General features: G+C 44.0%; 1 protein-coding gene across 3 annotated transcripts in view; it reads right to left on the reverse strand.

Moving 5' to 3' along the window:
- prkcz (protein kinase C, zeta) overlaps positions 1-16,697 on the reverse strand; it is a 181,553-nt gene that overhangs the window by 51,502 nt on the left and 113,354 nt on the right. For all 3 annotated transcript variants that reach the window (XM_075476008.1, XM_075476007.1, XM_075476009.1), the window contains 5 exons: positions 13,323-13,420; positions 11,927-12,013; positions 8,275-8,410; positions 7,995-8,082; positions 7,009-7,128 (listed from right to left, as the gene is read on the reverse strand). In XM_075476008.1, coding sequence (XP_075332123.1) covers positions 7,009-7,128; positions 7,995-8,082; positions 8,275-8,410; positions 11,927-12,013; positions 13,323-13,420 — 529 coding nt within the window. The remainder of the gene's footprint in view (positions 1-7,008; positions 7,129-7,994; positions 8,083-8,274; positions 8,411-11,926; positions 12,014-13,322; positions 13,421-16,697) is intronic.

The raw sequence follows: 16,697 nt of genomic DNA on the forward strand, positions 1-16,697 counted from the left end.
GCTTGTTTGACATTAGAACAACTATTACTTTCACTGAATTACAACCACCAGGAACCCCATCTTTACCGCCACTCTAAACTAAAACTATAGAGGATAGTTTATTAATTTAAAACCAGTCAACAAAACCACGTCTGATTCACGCTTCTCAAAAGATCGCCTCAGATTTGCTTCTATGACCTTTTTGGCTTCCAAAAGAGGCAAATTATTGCATCACAAATGGCAAAAACATACAGATACTGAATGTTTTGAGAGAAACTGTGTCTCATGTGATGCTGGTACACCAAAAAATGGAAACACTCGCTCATGGTTATGTAACAACGAGACGAGGACAAGTGTCTGCAGTTTAGTAGATCTGAATCTAACAGTAAGGCAATGCAGCCTGTTCTGTGATGGTTTGGCAGTTTTGGTGATGCCATCTTCCTGAATGATAATCTGCAGAATTCATACAGCTAGAACAGTTGAAAATGGCACAAACGGAGATGTGACTCACTTGGATTGGCCCCCCACAATCATAATATAATCAACTATCTCTGGTGTTTTGAAGAAGCAATAAGCAACCGCTCTCACCCGCCATCATCTCTGAAAAGGAAGGAAAAAGTTCTTCTTGTGGAATGGATAAAATGCCCTCTAAAAACTGTCTAAAACTTATACGACTATTCCTCAACATACTGAAGTAGTTATTGTTCCCAGAGGAGGACAAACTCCACATCAAATATTTAAATGGTTCTTTCCTTTAACATGCTGGTTCCATTATTTCGACCAACCTCTTTAATAGATCCAATGCACAATAATAATGGGAACTCTTCCCCTGTCCCTTATCCGGACAAACATCACGTCAAGGGACCGTGTTCATCCTGAATACACCTCTGCCAGAGACATGCTGGCCAAGTGTGTTCCTGGATGATGACATCTCGCTGCTGGTAAACATGAACATGTTTGTAAGATTAGTTTGCAGTGTTGTTTACTTCAGTGCAGATTATTTAATTAGAGACATTTGTGTGTCACTGCATTTTTCACTGAGTAATCATGTTTGTTTGAATGTGGCTTGATGGGAAAAATCAACAAAAGCTCTTGCAGGTTAGACCAACTACTTTGTTTTTGCATCTATAAAGCAACACGGAGGAGGTGAGTGAAGCTTAGAACTAAATGAAGTAGTGCACTGACCTTTGTTAAGCACGTTCCCAGGTCTGAAACCAGCTCACCACTTTGGTTTCCAGCCCAGCACAACATCGTTTAGCGTTACAGTCCCACGTTAGCGTACCAGTAATTAAACTTTATATTAGGGCTGAGCAACGATTAAACTTTTAATCTAATTAATCACATGATTTCCCTGATTAATCACGATTAATCGCATTTGTACGCAGAATCCAAAAATGAATTCAAAAGTAGTGTATAGCTTTTAGCATTTAGCTTTATTTTAAATGTGCTGCCATATGAATGAAAGTGCCATAACATTTGTTGTGCAAACACACTTTTAACATCAGCATCTTTCTGTAGTTTTTATGTAGAAGCCTCGCTCCACTGTCTGTTTCCTTGAATGACTTGCTGCTATCAGTTGTGTGTTTTGCCTTTAAGTGATATTTTAGACTGGAACTGAAAGAGGCGAACTATCCCTTTAATGTTCTCTCCTGAATTAAGCTAAGAAGAAGCTACACTGGCTTCACATTTCAGCTGTGATGGTGGCTCTGTTAAATAAGTGGTTCTTTGCTCTGAAACAGCAGAGCTGTTGGTGCTGCTGCAGCACCAGAAAGAACTGGTTCTGAGTTCTGGCTCCAAAGCAGCGCTGGAACGACTGGGGGGAAAAACCCCGGTGGATTTTTATCAGTCAAATCACTACATTGTTTTCTACATGTATCACTGTACATAAAACAATGCAGGAGAAAAGCAAGTTGCAAACTTTTCAAACCAAGTTGCGACTCCCGGACCGGAACACTTGTGTTTGCTCTCTGCTTTGACAACCTCAGCTTCTGTGCACAGCATACTTTCATTGAGACTTTCAGTGCGGCTGAGTGCTTCCAGAACGCAGAGCGAGCTCCGTTTCAGCAGATTAAAGGGATAGTTCACCTCTTTTGACATGAAGCTGTATGACATCCCATATCAGCAACATCATTTCTGAACATTTTCTTACCCCCTGCTGCGTCCTGTGAGCAGAGTTCCAGCCTCGTTTTGGCGTTGATGAAGGTAGTCCGGCTAGTTGGCTGGGGTGTAAAAAATAAAGCGTTTTGCTTCTCAAAACAATATGCGTTCAACAGAGTAATACATTTGCATCACAGAATCGTTCTCCAGGAAAAAAATCAGACCTCACAATCTCTTGGCACTATTTTCTCTCCCTTCATATCACTGCCTGCTGCCGACAGCCGACAGCTGCACCTGTTACAGTGTTTGCTGCTCGGTCTGCACAATCTACATAGCAGGCAGTGATACGAAGGGAGAGAAAATAGCGCCAAGTGATTGTGAGCTCTGACTTTTTCTGGCTAACAATTTTGTGATGCAAATGTATTACTCTTTTGAACGCATATTGTTTTCAGAAGCAAAACGCTTTATTTTTTAAACCCCAGCCAACTAGCCGGACTACCTTCATCAACACCAAAACGAGGCTGGAACTCGGCTCACAGGACGCAGCAGGGGGTAAGAAGATGTTCATAAATGATGTTGCTGATATGGGATGTCATACAGCTTCATGTCAAAAGAGGCGAACTACCCCTTTAAGGCTTGCTGGGTCTAAAGAAATCACCTTTTTTTTTGGGGTGTCGGGTTCAGGACCTTCCACCTCTTATCGCTGCTATTAGCTTGGGTCGCTTTGACGGTTCCACCAGCTGATTTTTTTCCTCTTTACAACATGCACGGTTGTGCAGTCTGAGAGAAACTGACACCCCCCGGAGCTGTGTGTTTCAAAGAGGAGGAAACACACACCGAGGTGACCACAGCTGACCCGAGTCTGCGGTTTATCAACACATGCACACAAGAAACAGATGAGCAAAGCGGGTAAAGAGACTCTCAGTAAAACATGTTTCCTGCACGCAGATTCTGGGTTCTTTGCGTCTGACAACCTTAGCACACATCTATATTAATGTGCTGCTTTTTCTCAGATGAAGTAAACCTCGCTCCAGCTGAAAACTAAGCCAAAAGGAGCTTCTCAGGGTTTGTTACAATTTGAATAAATGATTTATAGACTCTCTTCGGTGCGGTTTCAAGGTCGTAAAGCTCAGCCACTGTTTGACCTTCCAGCATATAAAAACACACCATGTAAACAAGAACAACAAGTGAGCATTCAGAATCCGATTCCAACATGCAGCTCATTATGCCATAAAAACGATGAGAAAATGATTCTTCCAAATGAAAACCAGCACCCAAAAATATGTCCAACCTACAATTTGACTAATGGAAGACAGAGCTGTACTTTCAGGTGCCTCGGTGCGATTATTTGGCACCGTTTCTGTTCAAATGAAGATTCAATCAGCTGCCAAATGAGGCAGACTAATGAAGAAAACACTCAAGTGTTTCCACACATGCAACTGAATCTCATCTGTAATAGAGGCCATGATGTACAGCCAAATCTTCCACAGTTGATGAGAGGTACGGGAGCAGTGAGCAGCTGAACATCATTACACACTAACCCACCTCTGCTGTACACACATGCTGTGGAAGCACAAGTGTTTTTTGTGGTAAGATCCATGCAAATACAATGAAACCGTTACAGACTCATCCTGATAGAACTGGAAAAAAGCAGCTTTCTTCTCCCCCAAAAACCTCACAGCAATGTTTATCTTCCCACTCACTCAATTCAGCTGAAGGATGGTTTAAACTGGTAAAATGTTAATCAATCCAAGTGGTACGGAATACCGCTTCAATGGAATTTTAAAACAGAAAAAAAAAAATTCCAAGAGAAGAAAAAATTGATTTTTAGTAGGGCTGGGAGAGTTAACTTGTTAATTTTTTAACGCCAATAAATATTTTATCGTGCATTAACGCAGGTTTTATTTTGTAAAAGTCTGTTGCTCACAGGCTTTTATTTAATAAAAGTCTGTTGCTGTCTGCTGCGGAACCGGAAAAGAAAGTAATCGGCGGATCCACCAAACATGGAGAAGGGTACGGAACTTTTACTCGGCCATTTTCATTTTAAAGTTCTTCCAGACGGCGGAGTCGACAGAACCAAAGTCATCTGTAAACTCTGCCAATATGCGGCCCATTGATTGGATGCGAGACTCCGGTTCTTTTCACAGATGTTTATTAACGCCACATCAACACCGTAGAACTATATGTTCGAGTAAACAAAGTAAAAGACAACATTAGTTGTTGTAATCATTAAAGAAATAGCATTCTTAGCATTGTCGCTTGTACCAGTAAATAATCAAAGTAATACTGGCCACTTTAGCCTTTAGCTTCTCAACCAACGGCACAGTCATTCCTCAAAGGCAATTCTTTAGGATTCTTTAACTTCCACTTCTCCTCTGCATCTCATTCACACAGTTACAGCAAACACCACGAAGCATGGAGGAATAAAATAAAGATAAACTAGCAGGTAACATCACCACTACAGGTGCTCCTCGGTCTCTGTGTGAAGCTCACGGAGCTAACCGGCGCTACTTCCTGTTTTACTTGTTTCAACATAAAAGCACGTATTTCAAAGTAAATTTAAAAAAAAAACTCCTGCATTTACAGCCAAGTTGAATTGTCTTCTCAGCGTAGTAGTTCCAGTCTAAAATATCACTTAAAGGCAAAACACACAACTGATAGCAGCAAGTCATTCAAGGAAACAGACAGTGGAGCGAGGCTTCTACATAAAAACTACAGAAAGATGCTGATGTTAAAAGTGTGTTTGCACAACAAATGTTATGGCACTTTCATTCATATGGCAGCACATTTAAAATAAAGCTAAATGCTAAAAGCTATACACTACTTTTGGATTCATTTTTGGATTTTGCGTACAAATGCGATTAATCGTGATTAATCAGGGAAATCATGTGATTAATTAGATTAAACATTTTAATCGTTGCCCAGCCCTATTTATTAGAGGTCCGTCCATTTCAACCAGGCACAACAGAACCATCCAGCCGGCATTAATACTTTTACAGCCAGGAAATGATTATTGTTCCTTTATTGAACTGCCAAATACAACCTGTAACTTCTACAGCTAAAACTTCCCATAGATCACCGAAGCTTGCGTTAAAAATGAGGCTATCTGAGGCCATTCACCCCAACAGCTCAAGCCCACCCGTCTCCTGTCAGCCATCATTTGTTGATGTTTGTCCTCCCTTTATCAGACGCTCCTTTTAAATGATTATGCTCCATTGAAGAAATGCAGTCCAAATAATCTGGCGAGCCGACCATGTTTTTGTCGTCTAATGGTCGACGGTCGGTTCCATTATGTGCAGAAAGCTTTCCTCCGATGAATTAATCTTTCCTGCAAACATTTTGCTTTCCAAGCTAGTTTCCTCTGCGAGAGGATTTGAGATAATTTCCACTTGAAATTGTCTTTTTTCCATCCATTTAATTGTTACTCATGCTAACCAAAGAGACAAGCAATTTCAATCAGGGCACTTATTTCAGTCGTTATTCGAGAAACAACAACAGTTTCTGAGAAATCCAATTTTTGTCATTGTTGTTTATGTAAGACGGAAAAATGCCTCAAACTTTTTATAACTGACTATTGCCAGAGGGATGTTTGTTTGTTTGTTTGTTTAGCCATGTAACGCTCCCCTTATTACTCATTGAAAAATTTAAAAAGGAACCAAACTTGAGAGCACTTGAGTGTTGTGTCCAATTTAGCAAAGAAGCAATTTTAAACTGGATCTTTAGGCACTTTGTTCCCAGCAGCCTGTCACAGAGACACATCATTTGTTCCCATTTCTTTAGTTGCATCTCTGAAAAACAGCTTCATAGTTTCAACTTTGTTGTACATTTACGTTTTAAACTGCTTTCAGTTACCAAAAGAGTCAAATTAATACATGAAATTCAGTTTAAAAAAATCCTAATCCCAAAAAAATGAACTTTATCTCGTCTAAAAGTAGAAAAGTAGGAAAAAAAACAGACAATAATAAGAATTACATGTTATTCAACATCAAGAAGAAGTAAATAAGATTCAATTTAAAGCTTAAAAAAGGAATACAAGATATAATCTAATGACTAATTATGGAACAATTAATATAAATGAAATGATTAAACTGTTTTATGCCACCAGAAATGAATAATCTAGAAGCTCTTTGTGGGTTTTAGACTGGAATTAAGATTTGTTCCCATTTCTTTAGCTGCATGTGTGAAAAACAGCAAAGATAACACAGTGTGACAGACAGAAAACAGGATTTCTGCAGCAACAAGGTGATTCCCAAAGAGCTGTCAGCTGAAAACTTGGCATATCTCAGCATGGTGTGCAGTGTGTCCTTAAAACATTTGAGGAAACTGGACAAGTGGAGGACAGAAGAAGAAGTGTCAGGCCTAAAGAACTATCTACAGCAGATGAACAGGATCTGAAAGTGATGTCCTTAAGAAAGAGGAAAAATCCAGCAAAGACCTGACACAGGAGCTGAGAGATGCATCTGGACCTTCAGCTGATCCATCTGCTGTTGGCCCAAGCCTCATCAGAAATGGGCTCCATGGAAGGGTGGCTGTCAGGAAGCCGTTCTTAAGGAAGGGAAACAGGGAGAAAAGGCTGAGCTGGGCCAAAGGACACAAGAAGTGGGCTGAAAATCAGCTCAACATTACTGAAGCAGTGTGGGATCATGTTGGCAGAGAACGCAACAAAAGGCAGCCCACATCCAAAGAAGAGCTTTGGGATGTCCTTCAAGAAGCCTGGAGAACTATTCCTGAAGACTCCTTAAAGAAAGGACAGAAAGCTCGTCTGAGAGGGTTCAGGCTGAGTTGGAGGAGAAAGGAGCTCAGAGCAGATATTCACCTTAAAGCTGCTCAGAACTGAACTAACTCTGTATTTACATTATATTCTGTACTGTGAATACTGAATAAATATTACATGCATCTATAAGCCTGAGGCATTGATACAATCCACTGCACCTTGAAAGAGGTACTCCTCCGTGTTCATGTCAGGATTGTCGGTGATAATGTCAAATGGAGACCGTCCAGCCATCATCTCGAACATCAGCACACCCAGAGCCCACCAGTCCACACTGAAGCCTGAAAGAAGAACAAACGATTCAAGTTTGGGTGAGTACATCTCAAACTGAGGCAAATCAAAAATGTGCTCATCGTACAGAGCTGTTCTTTTTTTTTTTTTTTTTTTTTTTTTTTTTTTTAAATCAGATGTCAGCGCAGTTAAAGGATTCTTTAAATCCTCCACAGCCCCGTACTTTACTTACCATGTGCAGCTCGGTGAGACTGCAAGGACCCTATTGTATCTGTAGAAGTTATTCTTTCCTTCTTCTTCTTCTTTTTTGCAAAAGCTCAAAAGCTCAAAAACTCTTGAATTTTTTTTTTTTTTTGGGAGTCGCTCATTAACTTTGTAGCGTTGTAACTTAAAAATTCGTCCCCGCATTGGGGTTAGTTTTTCGTGGGACGACGAAATTCGGTACACTCATTCATCATGCCCAGACGCACAAAAAAGTCTCTTGCCGCCATGGTCCCACATCTACAGGAAGGCGGCCATTTTGGATGGAAGGTGCGTTTTCGTGCCACTTTTGCCCGATTCCACGCCTTGCATATGATCGAACTCCTCCTGCAGATTTAATGCTACAGACTTCAAACTTGGCCAGGTTACTCTTAAGCTACGGGAGAAAAGAAATCATGAGAAACTTTTCCAAACTCTGAACGGTGTGGGCGTGGCCAGGCGGTGAAAATGGTGTGATGGCGTTTGTGGTTTGAAAGTCTTATCATCATCGCAAAGTCAAGAAACTTGGCACACACGTCCACCCTGACGACCTCGTACGAGTGTGGGCGGAGCAAAATGGCTCAGTGGCGCCCCCTAGATTTAATTTCCTCCTTGAATTTCCTTCACACTGTTCAAAAATACCGTCACAGATACGCGTTACTGCTCAACAACTCACCGTAGTCCTCTCCTCTGAGGATCTCAGGTGCAATGTAGTTGGGAGTTCCACAGAAAGTACTGGTGGTGTCACCTGGTCTGATTCCCTCCTGAGTGGTAGAGAAGAAGAAGAAGAAGAAAGAAAGAAAGAAACCTCATGAAGGACGGGACATCAGCATGAACATAAATGGTGGAGCATAAAAGAAAAAAGAAAAAAAACAGAGGCCCTGTGATTGATATCGCTGCCCCTGCCGTCCACACGGTCCACAAAGACATAAAGAAGTAAAGCAGTCGGCGTTTACCTTGCACATGCCGTAGTCTGTGAGCTTGATGTGTCCCTCGTGGTCCAGGAGTACGTTGTCCAGCTTTAGATCACGGTAGATGATGCCCTTTTCGTGAAGGAAGTTCAGAGCGATACAGATTTCCGCAGCATAAAATCTGTGAAGGAGCAGAGAGAGAAAGGATGCGTTTAATGGCCGGCTGCCTCCCGCTTACACTCGAGGCCGTACATAAATCTAGAAGCCCAACTCCAGCTCCACCCGGGACTTTTCCTATAAAGTCTGAAAATAAAATAACTGTTAACTTTAACAGGGACAAATTAATCCAATGAATTTAAATGGAAATTAAACTGAATTGAATGAAAAAGTACTTTATCCCGAAGGGAAATTACATTTATATATATACACATTTATATATACACACATACACTGCATGTATATTATATTACATGTGCATAAAAGCAGAGAAAAGACCAGCAGAGTCATAGTGTAGAGCCAGATGTGCTCAGAGTATAAAGCATCCTGCAGATGATGGTGATTCTCTTCCATTCGGACCACTTTATCAGCTCAGGATAAAGTACTGAACACAATGATTGTGCTGCTTCATGGGGCACATTGGGCCGGCAGCAGAAAAATAAGAGGGATCGTGTTCTTCCCCTGCTGCTGGGACTTCACATCCATGTTGAAGAGTCGGTGCTAAAACACATTAAGGCAGTAACAAAGTCAGCCTACTATCACCTTAAGAATATATCAAGGTTAAAATATCTGATGTGTCAGCAGGACCTGGAAAAACTAGTCCATGCATCCATCTTCAGTCGGCTTGATGACTGTAACAGCATCTTTACAGGTCGACCTAAAAACTGCAGCTCACTCTGCTGCTCGAGTCCTCACTGAGACCAAAGAAGTGGACCCCATCAGTCCAGCTCTGAGGTCTTTACACCGGCTGCTTGTCCATCAGAGGATAGACTTTAAAGTTCTGATGCTGCTCTATAAAGCTCTGAATGGTCCAGGACCAGAATACATCAGTGACCCAGTATGAACCTTCCAGACCCCTCAGCTCATCTGGATCCGGTCTTCTATCAGTTCCCAGAGTCAGAAGCAGACATGGAGAAGCTGCATTCAGCTTCTATGCTCCACATGTCTGGAACAAACTCCCAGAAAGCCTCAGATCAGCTGAAACACTCAGTGTGTTTAAGTCCAGGCTGAAGACACACCTATTTTCAGCTGCGTTTGGATAAAGCTCCAAATCTGAAGCTTGAGTTTCAAAAATTAATCACATTTTAACTCCTGATTTTATCTATTGTTCTTATTTCTTTCTTTTTTGGTTAAAATTTAAATCATGCTTTTTATTTCTACTGTTCTAATGTATCTGTAAAGCACTTTAAATCGCCTTGTAGTTGAATTGTGCTATACAGATAAACTCGCCTTGCTACCAAAGCGGTAAGAAGTGGATCTGAGTCGGATGCCGGCTCCAAACATGCGCTGGAACCACTCTGGGGGAAGACTAATTCCAGGCACACTGCCTGTGTTCGAAACCGCATACTTCTCCTACTACTCATACTAACTTTTTGAGTTAGTATGCCAGTTTGAGTAAGCGAGAAGTTCCCGGATGCATACTAGATTCTCTGAAATGTTGGGTATGCATCATGAGGTTACTACTCATACTCAAACTACCCAAGATGCAACGTAACGTGACGTCGCCGATCGTCATTTCCTGTCAAAACGGCAGTTTCAAGCTAGCTACAACGAGGGTAGGTTCACTTCCTGTTTTCAAAACAAAAGCACTGATTGTATTGTAATGGCTTTCCCTATGATAAAAGGCAACGGGTATTTTATTTTGTGAAAATAACCGGAAGTGCGTTGCTCACTGCGGCTAGCTTTAGTAGCGCCGAATTCGTGGGAACAAAATTGTAAATAGCTGGTATTTTGTCAGGTTTTCAACACGTTGGGGATCTAAACGACTACTTTCTCGCCTGAAAATGTTTCAAATGTTGCTAAAGTTTACAGAGTTTAGAGCTTAAGAGAAATCAGCTTCAGGCCGGCTGATTTCGGCTCGGGCAGGAGTGAAATGCATTGTGGGTAAACGCTCTGCATAGTGTCAGTATGCAGTATGGAAGTATGTAGTTTGTAGTTTGTAGTATGTAGTATGCGGTTTCTAACACAGCCACTTGTTCCAAGAAGTTCTCTGAATCTGGCGCGTGTTGTTGTACTGTCGCTGTCCGTGTAATCCCAGACAGATGTTGAGATAAGAACATCTGTCGCTCTTTGTTTCAACTGTGGCTGAAGTGTGTGCAGGATGATGGCAAACTTTTGCATGCAGACGTCAGCAGAAGGAACCTTGTGTCTGGCGCTGTGACTCGACTTTTTCTAGCGGAAGAACCCTTCAAACCTTTTACAGTTTCGCTCCTAATTAGATGCACTCTCTGTGCGCTCCTCTGGTGACTCAGAGGCATGTGTAGGTAGTGTATTTTCTGTCTCCGGGAGATAAGCCGTCATTAAAACTGACGAGCTCCCCTCCGTCTGCCTGCTGTAAACCAATGATTGTCAAAACACCGAGGGAAAGGACTGCGTCGGAGCGATGTTTGACAGAGGAATCACAAATCCCACATCGCTCCCCCACATCTCCGCCATGACAGCCTCTATTGTACACCGTTGTTTCACGGCTGCCATCAGACCGCTGGAAAAACACGTCCCATCAGCAGCGCCATCCATCGCCCACCGGTCCTCCTCCCCCACTGCGCGGGGGAATGCAGCAGGGCTGCTCTCTGAGAGCGCTGCTCATGAATATGTACAATCATTATGAGTGATTAACATGCTGTTTTGCATATGTACAGCCACTGTCTGCAGGATCCAGATTGCAGAGGCCGATAGGGGCCCAACGGTGCCTCTCTAAATTACTCAGCCTTTGATCCAGCATTTATCAGAGCCGCGGTTGGAGAGCCCCGCGAGCAGACAGGCACAATGAATTATGGGCGCTCATTATATTTCTCAGAGATGGAAAAAAAAAAAAAAGTGTTACGTTGGATCTTGGCAGCTTTGCCACATCCAAGAAGAGCCGTTAAAGCCTCCCTTTAAGCATGCATTTGGAAAGAAATGTGTATGCTCTTGTGGAACATTCAATCTTGAGTGCAAAGAAAGGGCATAAAAGCATCTTCAATCAACCACACACACACACACACACACACACACACAGAGGAGCTGTCCTGAACCACAACTCTCAGGATCCTTTCACGAGACCAGAGTTTTGTTGTGAAACGAAAGACAACAACCACAGACACACCCCTCTGTTCACATTATGCAGTCGCGAGAAACACGAGTGACCCCTCTGAAGGAAGTTCACCTCAGAACAGCTGCCATGTGCTTCCTGTGCAGCTGCGCCATGTCAGCTTAACCAAAGTCTAATCAGAAATGCATCCATTTCTCTGATCAAACAGCCTATTCCTGAACAAACTCACCCTTTTTCCACGGCCGTATTCGTGACAGACCAAAGGAAAAACATCCCTTCACTTCATAATCATTAAAAAATGCTTCCAAATATATGCAGCAGCTTTTGTGACAACTTTCCACGTGGGAGCAACAGAGTTAAAGTGTCTCTAAATGCAGATATATGGTGAAGTTCTGCGACTGGGACTTGAAAACATGTGTGTGAACAGATGTTGAGCATCTGGATGTTTACCTTGCATGTTCTTCAGGGAGCTTCCTTTGCCGTTGCATATGAAACATCAAGTCCCCGCCATTCACGTACTCGATCACCAGGAATAACCTGGAAAAACATGGTTTGCAAGTTAATCGGTGAGCTGCTGACATTCTTTAACGGTATTAATATAGGGCGCTGCACATTTTACCTGCTGGGGCGTTGGCTTTGGGGAACATTCGCCTTCGCTTTATTTACATAAAAAAAAACTTTGTTGTCAACGGGTATTTTATTTTGTGAAAATAACCGGAAGTGCGTTGCTCACTGCGGCTAGCTTTAGTAGCACCGAATTCGTGGGAACAAAATTGTAAACAGCCGGTATTTTGTCAGGTTTTCAACACGTTGGGGATCTAAACGACTACTTTCTCGCCTGAAAATGTTTCAAATGTTGCTAAAGTTTACAGAGTTTAGAGCTTAAGAGAAATCAGCTTCAGGCATGTTGATTTGGGCCTATTAGCTTTGAAGTTGTTTTACATTCTCTGAAGTAGGTTGGGAACATTTGCGCTAAAGGATGGATTTATCGCGCTATGTAGACGGACTTTGTTGTCTAGATTCTTTTAAAAAATTCGTACACTCAAAACGGTGTGCCCGTGCTCATCATGTTTTACTTTTTTCTTGATGGAGTGTGAAATATAGCTGCAAATAGTATTTCAATGCAGACATGTCAAAACGACAGTGGAATGCACATTTTCAAGGTGATGGAAGGGTCGTGTGATGCTTGGAAATAGATCGGTTAATCCAAAATGTAGAACTATGTAGTTATATTCTGTATTAATGTTTCACATACAAGTGGGGAGACGTAGGGTATGCTAACCTGTAACTAGTGATAGTGTGAATGCCTTGGAAGGAATTCAATCGCTTGTGACGGCTGTGTGTCTTAAAGGTGTACAATTTAGCACTTGGGAGGGATTTTGACAGCACTATAATCCACTACATAGTAGTAGGCGGATTTATTGGCAAGATATAATGCACTACGCTGTTTGAAAAAGCCGATACAAATAGCCAAGGCACCTTCAATAGACCTACACCTATCGGCGGATGGCGGGCGGGTTCGGTTTTGAAAATCGGTGAAAAAATGTTTGTGCAAATGGATAGCGGGCGGATATATATTTTTTGCAGCGGTTGCAGATGGGAAAATACGTCATCCGCACATCTCTAGTATGTAGTATGTAGGATGCAGTATGTAATTATGTAGTATGCGTGTTTCGAACACAGCCCAGGTTTTTTTTTTTAAAAAAAAAGCGAACTTCCCCTTTAATAAAGACCTTTATCATGAGGCAGTTTCTCTAATTGCTCAGTAGAAGTGTCGGGTGTCATAAGCTGCAGCTTTGAAGAGGGATCTATCTCTGTGGAAGTGTCAGTCTCTTCGTGCTCTTACCGACTTTCTGTCTGGAAACAGGAGTGGAGGCCGACTAAGAAAGGATTTGTGGACGCCTGCTCGAACACATGCTTCTCTGTTTGCACCCAGTCGATATCCTGGAGAAATGAGGGGAGACAGAGAGAGAGGCGGCATGAAGCAAAGATAATGTAAAGATAACAGAATCAATACGTCTGATCAATACTCTTTCTCCGATGAACTGTACTCAAGTCTTTGAAAAATCCCCCCAGGAGGGGCTGTCTGAACCCCTGATCCAGCAGTGAGTGAGAAACTAAGTGAACCCCTGATCCAGCAGCTGGTAGCAGCAGTGAGTGAGAAACTAAGTGAACCCCTGATCCAGCAGCTGGTAGCAGCAGTGAGTGAGAAACTAAGTGAACCCCTGATCCAGAAGCTGGTAGCAGCAGTGAGTCAGAAACTAAGTGAACCCCTGATCCAGCAGCTGGTAGCAGCAGTGAGTGAGAAACTAAGTGAACCCCTGATCCAGAAGCTGGTAGCAGCAGTGAGTGAGAAACTAAGTGAACCCCTGATCCAGCAGCTGGTAGCAGCAGTGAGTGAGAAACTAAGTGAACCCCTGATCCAGCAGCTGGTAGCAGCAGTGAGTGAGAAACTAAGTGAACCCCTGATCCAGCAGCTGGTAGCAGCAGTGAGTGAGAAACTAAGTGAACCCCTGATCCAGCAGCTGGTAGCAGCAGTGAGTGAGAAACTAAGTGAACCCCTGATCCAGCAGCTGGTAGCAGCAGTGAGTGAGAAACTAAGTGAACCCCTGATCCAGCAGCTGGTAGCAGCAGTGAGTGAGAAACTAAGTGAACCCCTGATCCAGCAGCTGGTAGCAGCAGTGAGTGAGAAACTAAGTGAACCCCTGATCCAGCAGCTGATAGCAGCAGTGAGTGAGAAACTAAGTGAACCCCTGATCCAGCAGCTGGTAGCAGCAGTGAGTGAGAAACTAAGTGAACCCCTGATCCAGCAGCTGGTAGCAGCAGTGAGTCAGAAACTAAGTGAACCCCTGATCCAGCAGCTGATAGCAACAGTGAGAAACTAAGTGAACCCCTGATCCAGCAGCTGGTAGGAGCAGTGAGAAACTAAGTGAACCCCTGATTCGGCAGCTGGTAGCAGCAGTGAGTAAGAAACTAAGTGAACCCCTGATCCAGCCGCTGGTAGCAGCAGTGAGTCAGAAACTAAGTGAACCCCTGATCCAGCAGCTGGTAGCAGCAGTGAGTGAGAAACTAAGTGAACCCCTGATCCAGCAGCTGGTAGCAGCAGTGAGTGAGAAACTAAGTGAACCCCTGATCCAACAGCTGGTAGCAGCAGTGAGTCAGAAACTAAGTGAACCCCTGATCCAGCAGCTGGTAGCAGCAGTGAGTGAGAAATTAAGTGAACCCCTAATCCAGCTGCTGGTAGCAGCAGTGAGAAAATAAGTGAACCCCTGATCCAGCAGCTGATAGCAGCAGTGAGTGAGAAACTAAGTGAACCCCTGATCCAGCAGCTGGTAGCAGCAGTGAGTGAGAAACTAAGTGAACCCCTGATCCAGCAGCTGGTAGCAGCAGTGAGTCAGAAACTAAGTGAACCCCTGATCCAGCAGCTGGTAGCAGCAGTGAGTGAGAAACTAAGTGAACCCCTGATCCAACAGCTGGTAGCAGCAGTGAGAAACTAAGTGAACCCCTGATCCAGCAGCTGGTAGCAGCAGTGAGTGAGAAACTAAGTGAACCCCTGATCCAGCAGCTGGTAGCAGCAGTGAGTGAGTAACTAAGTGAACCCCTGATTCAGCAGCTGGTAGCAGCAGTGAGTGAGAAACTAAGTGAACCCCTAATCCAGCAGCTTCAGCAGCAGTGAGAAACTAAGTGAACCCCTGATCCAGCAGCTTCAGCAGCAGTGAGTAAGAAACTAAGTGAACCCCTGATCCAGCAGCTGGTAGCAGCAGTGAGTGAGAAACTAAGTGAACCCCCTGATCCAGCAGCTGGTAGCAGCAGTGAGTGAGAAACTAAGTGAACCCCCTGATCCAGCAGCTGGTAGCAGCAGTGAGTGAGAAACTAAGTGAACCCCTGATCCAGCAGCTGGTAGCAGCAGTGAGTGAGAAACTAAGTGAACCCCCTGATCCAGCAGCTGGTAGCAGCAGTGAGTGAGAAACTAAGTGAACCCATGATCCAGCAGCTTCAGCAGCAGTGAGAAACTAAGTGAACCCCTGATCCAGCAGCTGGTTTCCTGTGGGGTGTTCTCAGTCTCTCTCATGGTTAAAGGAGGAATCTTGTTCCCACTCTTCTCTCCTTCTGCTTCAGCTCATTGAGGTTTGCAGCTCTGGTTTCTGCACAGCTCTCTGAAGGTCCCACCACAGCATCTCAGGCAGGCTGAGCTCTGGACTCTGACTGGACCGTTGCAACACCTTGATTCTTCTCTTCTTCACACATTCTGCTGTAGATCTGCTGCTGTGTTTGGGATCTTTGTCCTGTTGATAAGCCAGTTTCAGCCCAGCTTTAGCTGTCGGACAGACGGCCTCACATCTGACTCTGGAACACTTTGGTATCCAGAGGAGTTCATGGTGGACTCAATCTGGGATGCACCGATCCGATATCTAAGAAATTTTGAGATCGGTGACAATGGGCCGGTCCATATCGGCCGATTTTTTTAAATTGATTTATTTATTTTTTTTTCTCCCTTGTCCGGTCCAGCATTGGCATTCATCCAATGGCCTCCGGCCCCCTCTAGTGGTGAAAAAAACTCCTTAAATAGGGACAACCTCTAATTTTTTCTGATTTTTTTTTACCAAGCTGAGAAGCTATTGTTTTGTGCAGATGCTTTTGTAATGGAAGTTTAATTCACCCATCCATCCATCCATCCATCATCTTCCGCTGGTCCGGGGATCGGGTCGCGGGGGCAGCAGCTTGAGCAAAGAGACCCAGACGTCCCTGTCCCCGGCCACTTCCTCCAGCTCTTCTGGGGGGACCCCGAGGCGTTCCCAGGCCAGCCGAGAGACATAGTCTCTCCAACGTGTCCTGGGTCTTCCCCGGGGCCTCCTCCCAGTGGGACGGGCCCGGAACACCTCACCGGGGAGGCGTCCAGGAGGCATTCTCACCAGATGCCCGAGCCACCTCATCTGACTCCTCTCGATGCGGAGGAGCAGCGGTTCTACTCCGAGCCCCTCCCGGATGACCGAGCTTCTCACCCTATCTCTAAGGGAGAGCCCAGACACCCTGCGGAGGAAACCCATTTCGGCCGCTTGTATTCGCGATCTCGTTCTTTCGGTCACTACCCACAGCTCGTGACCATAGGTGAGGGTAGGAACATAGATTGACCGGTAAATCGAGAGCTTCGCCTTCTGGCTCAGCTCCTTCTTCACCACGACGGGCCGGTGCAGAGCCCGCATCACTGCAGACGCCGCAC

This window comes from Odontesthes bonariensis, chromosome 10, assembly GCF_027942865.1.
Source record: "Odontesthes bonariensis isolate fOdoBon6 chromosome 10, fOdoBon6.hap1, whole genome shotgun sequence".
NCBI lineage: Eukaryota > Metazoa > Chordata > Actinopteri > Atheriniformes > Atherinopsidae > Odontesthes > Odontesthes bonariensis.